The sequence below is a fragment of the Serpula lacrymans genome (genome assembly GCF_000218685.1).
Source record: "Serpula lacrymans var. lacrymans S7.9 unplaced genomic scaffold SERLAscaffold_7, whole genome shotgun sequence".
NCBI lineage: Eukaryota > Fungi > Basidiomycota > Agaricomycetes > Boletales > Serpulaceae > Serpula > Serpula lacrymans.
This window is the reverse complement of record NW_006763296.1, coordinates 89,161-102,054: the sequence shown is the minus strand read 5'-3', so window position 1 is coordinate 102,054 and position 12,894 is coordinate 89,161. Positions and strand designations below refer to the sequence as shown.

The 12,894-nt window shown below is 45.5% G+C and overlaps 6 protein-coding genes across 6 annotated transcripts; 2 read left to right on the top strand and 4 right to left on the bottom strand.

Annotated features, from left to right (window-relative positions):
- Nucleotides 1–344: 344 nt before the first annotated feature.
- On the bottom strand, nucleotides 345–2,487 carry SERLADRAFT_369436 (uncharacterized protein; the record flags this gene model as incomplete). The annotated part of the gene is made up of 8 exons (XM_007318161.1): nucleotides 345–761; nucleotides 818–1,138; nucleotides 1,191–1,360; nucleotides 1,576–1,624; nucleotides 1,645–1,673; nucleotides 1,834–1,945; nucleotides 2,010–2,429; nucleotides 2,479–2,487. The coding sequence occupies 8 exons, from the start codon at nucleotides 2,485–2,487 to the stop codon at nucleotides 345–347; spliced, it is 1,527 nt and encodes a 508-aa protein (XP_007318223.1).
- Nucleotides 2,488–3,930: 1,443 nt separating this feature from the next.
- SERLADRAFT_437822 (uncharacterized protein) lies at nucleotides 3,931–5,591 on the top strand (the record flags this gene model as incomplete). The annotated part of the gene is made up of 6 exons (XM_007318160.1): nucleotides 3,931–4,197; nucleotides 4,255–4,647; nucleotides 4,706–4,815; nucleotides 4,879–4,963; nucleotides 5,015–5,164; nucleotides 5,214–5,591. 6 exons carry the CDS (start codon nucleotides 3,931–3,933, stop codon nucleotides 5,589–5,591), a joined length of 1,383 nt encoding a protein of 460 aa, XP_007318222.1.
- Nucleotides 5,592–6,381: 790 nt separating this feature from the next.
- SERLADRAFT_437821 (uncharacterized protein) lies at nucleotides 6,382–7,558 on the bottom strand (the record flags this gene model as incomplete). Its single annotated transcript, XM_007318159.1, has 4 exons — nucleotides 6,382–6,675; nucleotides 6,733–6,816; nucleotides 6,882–7,342; nucleotides 7,507–7,558. 4 exons carry the CDS (start codon nucleotides 7,556–7,558, stop codon nucleotides 6,382–6,384), a joined length of 891 nt encoding a protein of 296 aa, XP_007318221.1.
- A 774-nt stretch (nucleotides 7,559–8,332) lies between these two features.
- SERLADRAFT_389019 (uncharacterized protein) lies at nucleotides 8,333–8,650 on the bottom strand (the record flags this gene model as incomplete). Its single annotated transcript, XM_007318158.1, has 2 exons — nucleotides 8,333–8,453; nucleotides 8,490–8,650. The coding sequence occupies 2 exons, from the start codon at nucleotides 8,648–8,650 to the stop codon at nucleotides 8,333–8,335; spliced, it is 282 nt and encodes a 93-aa protein (XP_007318220.1).
- Nucleotides 8,651–8,948: 298 nt separating this feature from the next.
- Nucleotides 8,949–9,173, bottom strand: SERLADRAFT_389016 (uncharacterized protein; the record flags this gene model as incomplete). Its single annotated transcript, XM_007318157.1, has 1 exon — nucleotides 8,949–9,173. A coding segment is annotated over one exon (225 nt), but the record flags the coding sequence as incomplete, so codon positions are not given.
- Nucleotides 9,174–10,745: 1,572 nt separating this feature from the next.
- SERLADRAFT_389015 (uncharacterized protein) lies at nucleotides 10,746–11,141 on the top strand (the record flags this gene model as incomplete). The annotated part of the gene is made up of 1 exon (XM_007318156.1): nucleotides 10,746–11,141. The coding sequence occupies one exon, from the start codon at nucleotides 10,793–10,795 to the stop codon at nucleotides 11,012–11,014; it is 222 nt and encodes a 73-aa protein (XP_007318218.1).
- Between the last annotated feature and the right edge of the window lie 1,753 nt (nucleotides 11,142–12,894).

Sequence of the window (12,894 nt, the reverse complement as noted above, 5' to 3'; positions counted from 1 at the left end):
GAGTACGGTGTCGCCTGACGACCTTATGAGGGAGCTGGAGTATCAGGTAAGGTATGAGCGGGCCCTATAAAATCATAGTGCAAATGAAAAGCCTATCATCATGTCTTATGAGACCTTACAAGGGGAACAGAGGACGTGATAAGATGTGATCAAGCTCTATAAAATCGCAGCGAAAAATGAAAAGGCGTCATCACACCTTGTTTAAGAACTAAGAAGTCCTCGAAGGCTATTCAGGGCTCTGTGAGGCCAAATCAATGGTCCATAATTCGAACGACGTTAGGTTGGATCAATTTTAGTGCCAGAGATACAAGATTCATTAGTACAGTTAGATAATACAGTAGGAATCACTTTGAAAAGCGTAGAAACATGTCGCCGTCTACGGTATCGTTGAGATAAAAGCGACCCTCCCTCATTCCAAACGCTGTAATCATATGTGCCCCACGAATAAAATATTTCACCAGTGCGAACCTGCTTTCCCTTGCCTCCTCATAAAGACGAGCACCAGCCCATTTTGTCCTTGGTTTTGTAGTGGAGGGCTTGAAGTAATTGACGAGGACGACATCATATGTTTTGGACTTGATATAACACCTGTAAATCCCTATAAGTCGAGCCGGTGTGGGTTTAACAGTGTCCGTGTTGATGAGTATGCAATCGTGGCGGGGCACTCCATTGAATCGAGGGTTACACCTGAGGATATCTCGCCCTTCGGTCCAGTCTTCTTGCGACTGGTACCGAAGATAGACGCAATGATATTGTCGGATCTATTGTATGGCGTACTAAGATCAATGAGACCAAAAAACAACATAAATATATATACCTTAATGGGTTCAACACCGAGGCTAGCATCCGGAACATCAATCGAAAAAAACCGTCGCAGAGACTTATCAAATGCTGAATGCATGGTCTCCATTGCAATAGAGTCACTCAGGCTTGTTGGCGATCCAAGTGTCCAGTGGTCGTCTGTACTCTCTATTATGTGCTCTCTTGTGTCCTCCGTCTCGGCCTGCTCTGTTGTATCCTCTGTCTCAGCTTCTCGTGCGTTCCCTACCTGCTCTTGTTCTTGTTGTGCTTTGTCATACTCGTCAACGACCATACGTAGATACGCAATGGATTCTTGATTCTCGTCTATTCGGGCCATCTGTAGAATAGTTGTGTGATTTTCAGATTTTGATAGAAAGACAGGAGTATACCTGTGGATCCGTGTTCTTGCAATTAGTCTGTTTGTAAGCTTGACGAACCTCCTGGTGAATTCCTTCACCGACTCTTGTTTCATAGTTGTCAGTAGCACCCTTTTGTTGGATATCCTCAATAACATGATTGACGAAATGTTGTTTGAAGAAATCGAATGATTTTCCGTAGTCTCTTGAGACGTCCTAGTAAATTGTTAGTGCCAGCAATTCATTGATTCTACAAATGTAGAATAGTTACCTCACAAGTGTTCTTATAGGATAATATTATGCTATTTATCTGTTGCAGCCGCTCGTCAGTCAAACAGGACAATCCAATCATTGTCCGATATTGAGCATAGGCCCGAATGCAGTGGACAAGTGAACAGTCTTCGGGCAGAAGCTGAACGACACAAGGTAGTATACACTAAAATAGCAAAGTAAGTACTTTGAAAATACTGCGTTGAGAAATGTCTACCTTTAGAATATCAAAAAATACTTGACCATCTGCGTAATCAACTGTTGTGACATTACCAAAGTGTTTAAGGTTGCGCCAGCGAGAAACGTTTCGCATGCTGGTGTCGAGTTTTTAGCTATGATTCAATGATAATCATGAAGACTCACTTCCTTGCTAGCTGCCCTTTGACTCCATCTTCGGCTAGAACACTAAGCAACAGGGGCCACAAGTGTTTCCCCCACTTTCCTAAGTCGTCCGAGTGAAGTTTGTCGTAGGAAACTGATAGATACGGGTCCGAGTAGTGTAAAGACCAGAAGAAATTCTGTAAATATAGAAAATACATTATTTATAGGATTATCAGCGATGAATACAGGGTATGCACTTACCTGCGTAGCATGAAGCCCCCGGCTCTGTAAGATTCGTTCAGCTTCGCTTTTGTTTGGCGCTCGAGTAGAATCAAGATAAGCCTTCTGCATAGTCTTGGTAATGCGGGGCTCAAATGTTCCATTGATGTTATGTAGCTCGTTGTGATGAACCAAACATTTGGGGCAGGGGTAATTGGCAAGTGCAGCCCGCGTTGCTGTAACCGCACAGCTCTCTTCTCCGTCAAGAGACTTGATTGGTATTCCAGGGTGAATAATCCTATTATGTGAGTCGCCACATTTCATTGCCTCCCCATGGCGTGCTGGTCGTTGTAAGGTCTTGAAAACAATGCCAAGAACTTGATGGTATACGTCTCTCTTGAAATGCGCCCACTCAAGGGTCTCGGCTGAATTGCGGTCTGTTGGGTCGGCCGGGTCTTCAGGCTATGGTAAAGTAGTAAGAACTCTCTAGGGGATAGAGAGAGAAGCACACCACCGGCATGTAACCAATCAGTACCCCCCCTCCATTACCAGAAGCATTCCGTACTTCACGAGGTAGGAATGCTGGCCGAATAATCATTGGGTGCTTTCGCACTCGTTTTGTTACATTCCCCTTGTCGAGCCAGAGGGAGACCGGGAGAAAGCAGTGTGGGATGTCGTCTTTGGGAAGCTGATCCTGGAAGAACGTAAGTGAAGTACTGTATAATACATAGAAACGCACCTGTATATCCCACCATCTATTACCAGTGCTAAAGTCATCGTATATTTGAGTCTTGAGAGTGACCCGGCCATTGCGCCTACAAAAGAATTTCTTACACGGATACCAGAATATCATGGATGATAAGCTGGCATCCATGATCCAGTCACAATATACTTCCCAGGGATCGCGATACACGAAACTGAAATGAAATGTCTCACCCAAATAAACGGCTGAGACATTCCCCTCTCGAAACTGTAATGAAAACATTAGACCAGACTTGAGTTTGAAGTTTTGGCTCACCTGAGGACATAGTTTCCGTGCTTTTTTCAATGAATGTTCTAGATCGACGTGGCTTTGCAGTGTGATTGCCGTTTCACGTGCCCATCCACCGTGTATACCACGTAACTGTGTGTTGATGATGTCCTTGCTAAATAATCCTTTTACAGCGGTTTCTGCATACTCAAAGTCTGCACGAGTTCGGAACGGAGCCCATGGTTTGCTGTTGATGCCACGGACATTGAAAGTACTGTAGGTTGTTGGTGTGTCTAGTGAGATAATGGTTGGTTCCTTGATGCCGCTGTGAGGGTGTGGTATGACTTGAATAAAGCTTGAGGGACGTTCATTGTGCACCTCAGAGTCTAAGTCCAGCGAAGATTCCTGGTGCGATGGTTCTGCTTCGTCAATTTGTGCCTGATCTTCTCCATAAGCAGTTTTGTTGAATGTAAAGTCGGGACTGGACTATGGGAAACAGTGTAGTATTAGTATAAGAAATGGGAAGGCACTCAGTACCGTAGCAACCACATGCATAAACAAACATGGAGATATTATTTGCTTACATTTGAGTCTAGTTTGCGCCGTTTTTGAGGCACAGGTAAGTCATCCTGTGGGCGCGATTTATTGACTTGAAAGGATGGAGCTGTTGCAAGCTCATTAAGATGACGTTTGCAGGCTTCCACATGTTTATCAAATCGACGAGAGCTTCGAAAACTGTTGCAGTATTGGCACCAAGGGCCCTGGCAAAGCTTCTTTGTCCTAGTAGATGAACGCATGTTGATGGATTTGAGTGAGCTTGAGCTGATTCTACTAATTGCAGTTGATAATGGAGAACAACCATATCTTTGACGGCATTCTACGTCATGTTAGATTGTCGGACTTGAAAACTACCTACGCACCATCAACAGTTTTCCTAACTGCGAATAACTCAAACCCTCAATATTGTCCTTCTTTTTAAATTCACAGCCTACAATGGAAAAAAACCGTAAAAGAGAACGACGAAGGGTGCCTACAAACAGAGGGAGTGATCAGAGCAGAGACCATGTCCAAGAGACGGACTTACATCATGGAGCACAGCCAATGCAAGACTGGGGCAGGGATGATTCGACTTTGAGCGATACTCGAGGACAGAATGCTCAAGTCAGTGAAGACCATGCCATGAGATATGAAGCAGACACACCTGAATTACATGGTGATCTGAGTGTCAATCAGACAATGTCCCCACGAATGCTTTATAAGGTACGCTGATGTTAATCTGGGAAGATTAGCAAAATATACTGACTCACCTAATGTCAGGTTGCTCGAGAAGCTCAGATAGCGGTCAATTTGGCCAGAGAGGAAACAAGGATTTTGCGGCGAAAATACAACGATTTGCTGAACGAGACTGAAGACCCTGAAATCTCGAGTCAGCAAGGTCCCCCCAAAAAGCAAGAGCTTATGGACGTCGGCAGTGAGCTACAAAGAAAAATCAAACATACCAAGCAGCTGGGGCAAAAGTTCCTTGTGACATCCATGCTATGGATACATGACCCAGTAAATACATTCAAGACAACTCGTGACGATCAATATAGTCCACTGGGCCGGTTTGAAAACATTGAGCAAAAGATACAAGGTCAGATTAGTGAGATATACGCAAACACACCTCGTGAACTTGTTGGGATGATTGGGCAGGATTGGTTTGTATCTGCTGTGAGTAGAGTCTTTTCATTCCTACCACGCCTCCTTGAACTGAGCGTATGAAAATGAGTTCCGCGACGGGATGCAGGCCCAGCGGTCAAATGGTGCAAGCCGTCTTCGTGCATGCGGCAACACTATCTTTGATTGTTCAGCGGCCGATTTGAAGACATCTGAGGCGAGGTGAAATAAATTTCTCAATAAAATTGGGTGGAGGATGAACAGCAAAGGACACTCAGCTTTCAGCCTATGGAACATTGAGGTCCTCCATGCTGATTATTCTGGGAAGTTCGACGTGAATAAAGTCTTCCTTAACCCGCTCTTGAAAGTGGTAAGTGTCTTCCTGTCAAAATCAGATTTATTGTAGCTGAGAAACTCCAAGGTCCTATCCTGTGTCATTCGAGGACCCGGCTCAATTGTGGCGATGAAAAAGGGGATGCCTTATGAGGGCGCGCGAAGTACCGAAACTCTGGACGTTAAATGGGGCCTCCAGCACACCACACCAGGCATGGTTGCATGCGCCGCTATTTTGGTAAGTAAAATGCCTAACCCAACACTAATTATTACTGAATTTCCCTTAGGCACGATGGGTGCTCTCCCCTGATAGTATCCTGAAAGAGAGGGGAGCTCAGTTCGGCATTAATTGGCATGAAGATTTCGACAATTACCTTGAATATCTCGAAATTGGGCTGGGAAAAAGGAAAGGGAGTGTACTCACTATCTTCCGCGAGTGGGACAGAATACTTTTCCCACATACCACAAGTGGCCTCAGAGGTCCACTGAACGACGAAGACAGGGAGGAGGCAATGAAAGAAGCGATGGATGCATTGAATCAAGACGTTGAAGAGCTGCCGCCTAGTGATCAAGAACATGATGATGATGGTGGCGTGATAAGGGAGGGGAACGATCTAGGTCCAGGCGAATCAGATAACGGCCTTGAATCAGAAGGGGAAGCCTGAGACCAAGAACCAAAGTATGATTGGTAAGTGATGTCAATGGTAATTCTCTGTCGGGTCTATGTTGCTCACCAATTTGTCTAGGGAGAGCTCAGTCGTGGGGTGAATGATACTGAACCCGTCAGAAGAGCCATTAGTCCACAGTTAACTTAGCCTGGAAGCTCGCTCCCCCCCGTCCTCCTGTAATTATGCAATATCTATGTGAATCATTTCTGTGTGCACATGATCAGGCTGACGACAATAAGAATGATAAGAATAGACCAGTGCCCAGAACGAAGTAATTGACTTTTGAGCAGCCTATGCTTATCACAACAAGAAGCTTAACTTTCATCAATCTGAATCTGGACTCTGGTCATGCGGCACAAGCATGTATGGATCAAATGGGTAAGTGACGACAACTATTCTCTGTCGGATCTACGTTGCTCAGCAATTCGTCTAGGAGAGCTCAATCATGGGGAAGATGATACTGAACCCGTCAGAAGAGTCCTGAGGCATTGTAATTCAGACCAACTCCCGGGTCCCTATTGTCATTGACAATGTAATTAGACAATATCAGTATATTATTTAAATTATTTCTGTCCACATGCTCAGCTCCGATGGGAATGATAAGAATAGACAACTGTAACCCAGACCCAATCTAACTTAGCAACAGAGTTTTTGATCTTTCAATACATGTTGTCGTCGAATGTTGATTCAGAGTGATATAATTCACACTAAATCCCAGGTTCAAATAAAACTCGGTAGGATTTCTGATAGTATTCATACATTGACAGACAAGGACAGTATACATTCTCTACTTATTCAGGCACTCACGGAAAATATTTTCCAGGGCCGAAGTCTGACCATCGATTGCACAAGTTACTCCTTTCAAAGCCTCGCTGATGTCTTGTGCCCGGTTCTCAATTCTATCCAACCTTTCACTGATGCCGGGGCTTCCAGTGCCCTGGCGCATCTTCTGTGTTGTTTTGCTAGGTGTTATCTCCAATTGAGAGATAACAAAACGGCGGGCCTTGCGAGGTGTGATGGGAACAGGGACAACTTCGTTAGACGGTAAGTCCACTTGAGCTGATGCGTCTTGTTTGGTAGGCTAATTAAATTACAAATAATTAGCAAAATCAAGGAGATATTTACAGCCAGTACATACCTCAACATTTTCGTCCCCTATCTCTCCGACTTGACGTTTTTTCACGATCCTTGGTTGCAACCCTTTTGAATGATGAAGGGTAAACTAGTATTAACAGTGTTCATAAGTCAGTCAGTGCTATGTGCGATCCAAAAATGAGGCACACTCACAATGATCTCTTCATCACTGGGATTGGGAAACGGCTTATCCGGTGATGACTTTTTGGTGAGTCCTGAACTCGGAACAAGCCAAGGATATTGACTGCCGTGGTCTTCAATAGGATGTGATTGCAGGTCATACTCGGACTCTGGGCTCTGACTTTTACTGTCAGGATCTTTCCAAGATTTTCTGACACTTTCATCCTCGGGCTGGTATGAACTGTGTTGACCCCCAACTTCTGCTCTATCGCTGACTAGAACATCTGGCTCAGGCTCTTTTTTGATGCTAATCCCCCCACCCTGACTTGCTTCATCCTCCAACTCAGCATGTGCCTTGCTATTACCAAGGATGACCGAGGCAGCGTTGTTTCGTGAAGAAGAACGAGAGCTATAGTAATTGCGGTGGTAAGTCCGACTTGGAGGGTTTTTCTGAGAGCCCTGATTGCCGCCGCCTGGGGCTGGCACAGGGCTTTCTGTGTCAGGAATCGATTTTTCTTATCGCATTCCCGTCATGTCGTGGTTAGCAGATTCGATCCCCATCACTCCTCTTGCTCTTGGACTAGAGATTACAGCCGGTGTCTTATTACTTTTATCATTTTTCTTCTTATTCTCTCTTCACACTCACGTTATATCGTACCTACAACGAGGTAGACTCGTTGTCGACCCTCAAGAAGATATCCAGATGACATAGCCACGATCCAGTGCTATGTCTGGGAATACTTCGGAGGAATATTGATAAGCGAAGAAGGTAGTGAATCAGTGCCTTCTCATGGGCTTACTGATACAGCCAATTGCATATCCCTTACCAATACGTCTTCTCATACGATTAGTAAACACGATAGATCGGACCACTTCCTCCCTTTTTTCTTATTGGTTAGTTAGCTGGTCAGACCACTTTCTCAGTAGTTCCCTTTCTCGGTCTGACCATCGCCGTTCACTATATAGAGAAGTATATACTCGATGTATTGTTCTCTAGTTCAATATTAGTTTGGATTTGCGCTCTTACCGATACTCTTCATTCTCATACTCTGATTCACCGCCTTCAAGGAAGGACTTGACCAGACATTGAGCTTTGTTATATAGCTTCGTATTTGTTGCCTGACAAAATATTGAACTCACCTACCTCGAATCCTTTTCCAGAGCCCCTCTTTGGAAAACTGTTTCCTTACACCCTGAAAAAGACTGTCGTTGCCACTGCACCGGTCTAAACCTTCATCATCACCTTCTCCACCTCTCTACCATCCCTATCCCTCTCCTCACTATCGTCATCGACCTCTCACTATCCACCCCATTACACCTATTGTCGTTCAGTCTTCTCAAACTGGACGCCTTCTCTACCATCACCGCTCTCGTCCAATTCTTTGCGTTCTTTGCCATCATCAGATACCTACAAACCGGACTCGTCAGCGACGTCGTATACCTCCATCGTGTCTACCTCCCAACAGCTCTCAGAAGAGTGGGTATCAGAAGCGGACCGCAGACACCAGAGAGATTTCCTCGCAGCTCTCAACAAACCGCTCCCGGTCCTCCCCGTCCCTACCGAAGCCCGTACTCCAGACGTGGAAGGAACGGTCGAACAGATCACTGAGTTGTATCAAGACTCCTCTGCTTCGTCTTCACCAATTGATCCGATCGAGGATATCATCCTCGACATAAACGACGCACTCGCTCTCACCCAATCCATCTTTTACCATTCCGCCATCTGTAGGAGAAATTCTCGCAGTCTCGAGGAGATACTCCAACATCTCCGACAGAGCACGGAGAGAACTTTTAATCTTCATATCCCTGCGGCACGAACAAATTCCGTTGATAGACTACTTCGAGAGCCTAGTATGCCCGAGTTACGAGAACACTCAGAGGGTTAAGCTTTTGAAAGGAATAGCCAACGTACAAGAACGAAACCTGCAACTTATTTTGCAGAGCCACATCCCAGATCTCCTCGATCTTTATCGAATCCGCCCTCTCGTTTTTCCAGACATACCCAGCCGCCTCCTCCCTTACGACTTCGAACACACCTTGCTTTGCGGCATTGTGTTAAGAAAGAGGCCTAACGAGGAACCTACCTACGATATCCCGTCCTCATTTTTTACATCTGACTATTACGACACCTACTCCGCCTCTCCTGTCAGTTACCAACCCATCCAGTACTTCTGCATCGGCAATCATCTGGACCACCTCTCTATTGTCCAATATCTGACACGACTTCGCCGAACTCTCTACCTCCCTGAAGTCCAAGATCTTGACGCATTCGGACCGCGGTTTGGTCTTCAACACAGCACTTCTATTATAATCGTCACGCCCTCTACTAAAGATCACATTCGACGAGTTGTTGCTGCGTTAGCACGATTTGATCAACTCATCGCGACTGCTCAGAGGAAATCCCGTGACGGAGAAGACTACACGACCGAAATCGACAACATTCGACACGTTTCAGAATACGTCGACGAATATTACTGGATCCTAGAAATCCTCACTCCATTTGTTGTTAACCAACAATCTGATCACCCCGAACGTTTCATTGTTACAGTACTCCAAAGCGATTTCTGGGCCGTTATCAACCATAGCTCACGAACTCGTATCTATTCGCAGTACTCTTACACCTACCAAGGTCGGAGAGGAGAAGCACCGCTCATCCCGTCGGTTGAACAACTTTTTGCACCTTGTGCAGAAAGGATAGAACGAGAAACAGGGAGTTCATTAACAGATATACTCGGGGGAGAATCTAGCAGCGAAACCGAGTCGGAAAGTGAAGAGTCTACTCAAAACGTAGAATACTGGAGACCCCGAGAAGCAGAAGGAGGAGACTTCCCTAGTAACTTTACGTTTGACCCAGACTTTGAGTAAATAAAAAGGACTCGTTATCTAGAAAAACTTGTTATCTAAAAAACCCGTTATCTAACCCGTTGAAAATCTGGAGCCCTATCAAGAACCCCGTCCTCTGGTCACTCCCGACACACCTCCCCCACAATCTCTAGGAGCTGCTGCGGAAGCTCTAGAACCCGACAATCTGTATCAGTCAGCAGGACCGGAAAACTTTCCTCCCCCACCTCCGACTCCAGAACCCGAAAACCAACCCGACGATTGGTTCGATCAGGAATCTTTAGACCTTGAACCTGATCTAGCGGCAGCAATGGCCGACGAAACAAATCAAGGAAGCAAAGCTGTCCTTGCCACTCCTCCATTCGAATTCATCGGTAAAAAGGAAACATACGTTGACTGGAAGAACGCTTTAGCAAACTACTTTTTCGCCTATCCCAGAAGTTTCCAAACCAACTCCTCCAAAATGGTCTTTGCACTATCCCGAATCTCGTCCGATAAAGCCAATGACGCCTGTCATACATGGAAGGCGAACTTCAACAACAAAACCGCAGTGCTAGGAGACTTATTTGCACCGCGAAATTGGGGAACTATCTCAGAATTCATCAAGGAATTAGATAACGAATTCCTGGACCCCCATCTCAAGTTGAAAGCAGAGATTGCCCTTCACGATTACGAACAACGAGAAATGACGGTAGACGCATATTTCGGAGGACTCGAATCCAAACTTATGGAAGCGGGATTACCACCAGACGCAGATGAAAGTTATCCGTTCATTCACAGTATCCTTCGCCGCAACCTCTCCCAATTCCTTCGTGATCATATCTCGCAACAGGAAAACCTACCCACCACGTACTTAGAGTGGAAGGCAGCGGCAAGGAAATGGGAACAGCGAAATGAAGAGCTTAATCTGGAAAGGAGGAGAGATAAACCACCTCAACAAAGGCTGCCAACTCAGTACCAACAATATCAACCGCGCTATCAGCAGAACCAAGGCTACCCTCCACCACAGCATCAACAGACAGTACCGCGAACAGAGACGCGAAGACCACGGTATATCCAACAGCGACCGTATTATACTCCATCTCATAAACCACCGCCCCAGAATGCAGTCCATCCAAACACAGCAGGAACGTTTGGAGGATCAGGTGTACCTATGGAGATTGGGAGTTCCAACACGCAGAGACAACATCGGCCCAACCCGAATGTTACTTGTTACAATTGTGGCGAACGAGGCCACATTGCTAGAAATTGCCCACATGGAAAGATGGCAATACGATATATGGAAACGGAGGAAACCAAAGACACTCCCACTACATCGTCATTAAAAGAAATCGAAGCACCCCCGAAGGATTTTCAGAAAGGTCAGGAGTAAGCACGGACTCTCTGACCCGAAATGTTGTATTTAACCCTCGTACATTACCAACGACTGCAATGAAATGAGTTGATCAACATCTACGTGCTGTAACCGAAACCTACGCGAAGCCACATTCACCGGAATGGTTGGCCAGACGAATCAAAGACCAGAAACCAGAAAGAGCAAGAGCTCTGTTACGAAACTGGGCCCATAAAGATCACTACGAGCATATCACCCTGCAGGCGATACAGATGCTAAGGAACCACGACGAAGAGAACATTATAGAACGCATCCATGCTTACACCTCGCCGCACCACCCTATGTCAAAACGAAGCCTCCATATCATTTCTCAAGTCACTACCATAGACGATAGACAGACATTCACCGTCCCAACCCTTATCGACTCTGGTTGCACCAACTCGGTTATCGATCGAAGCCTGGTTGACAAGTATACCCTCAATACTACGCCTCTGCCCGTCCCTCTTGACGCTGCAGGAGCCGATGGTCGATCCCAGAAAGTAACACACTATGTCACTCTTCACATCAATGTGAAAGGGAAAGAACATTTGATAGATGTCATCGTAGCATCTCTACTTTCACCACGCATACTGCTTGGATACGACTGGTTGATACTGACGAATCCAACAATTGATTGGCGGACCAACAAGATTACCTTCCCTGCTGATGATCCGGAGTATCATCCTGAAGAAGGGGATAAAGTTCTAGCCGTCGATCTCGAAACACGAATTATGGAGATAACACAGCTAGAATTGAACGCATTTGCCACTAAAAGTCAACAAATCGCCGAATCCTCCGAAAAGGCAAAGTCAAAGCTTACTTTCCGAGATGTCGTTCCTCCAATCTACCATGAATTCGAACCCGTCTTCACCAAAGAATCATTTGACAAACTTCCCCCGAAACGTCCTTGGGACCATGCAATTGAGTTAATACCCGAGGCTAATGGTCTTGACTGCAAAATGTACCCTCTTAGCCGAGACGAACAACACCATCTAGACGAATTCCTTAACGAAAATCTAACAAGTGGACGGATTCGAGTATCCAAATCACCTTACGCATCACCATTCTTCTTTATCAAAAAGAAAGATGGCTCACTACGCCCTGTCCAAGATTATTGCAAGCTGAATGAGCTTACCATAAAGAATCGCTACACCCTCCCCCTCATATCCGAACTCATCGATAAACTCAAAGGTGCCAATTACTTCACGAAACTAGACGTATGATGGGGATACAACAATGTCCGAATCCAAGAAGGAGACGAACACAAGGCCGCTTTCAGGACCAATCGCGGCCTGTTCGAACCCCTCGTCATGTTTTTCGGACTTACCAACTCGCCAGCAACCTTCCAGACCATGATGGACCACCTCCTAAGAGAACTGATCACGGAAGGAAAAGTTATTGTATATTTAGACGATATTATGATCTTCACGGAAACACTCGAAGAACATCGTCAAATAGTCACCAAAGTCCTCCGTATCCTGCAACAAAATCAGTTGTATCTTAAACCAGAGAAGTGCGAATTTGAGAAACAGGAAGTCGAGTATTTAGGCATGATCATCTCCAAAGACACTATCCGTATGGATCCGTTAAAAGTCGCAGCGGTCGCTGACTGGCCCGCACCAAAGAACAAAAGAGAACTCCAATCATTCTTAGGGTTCTCCAATTTCTATCGACGATTTGTCAAAGACGAATTGCGAAACCACTCACTGTGCTCACCGGAAAAGTTGACTGGACCTGGAAAGACGAACAAGAAACGTCCTTTGAAACGTTGAAGAAAACGCTTACTACTGCCCCCACCCTTGCTATACCAAACGACGACGACCCATTCAAACT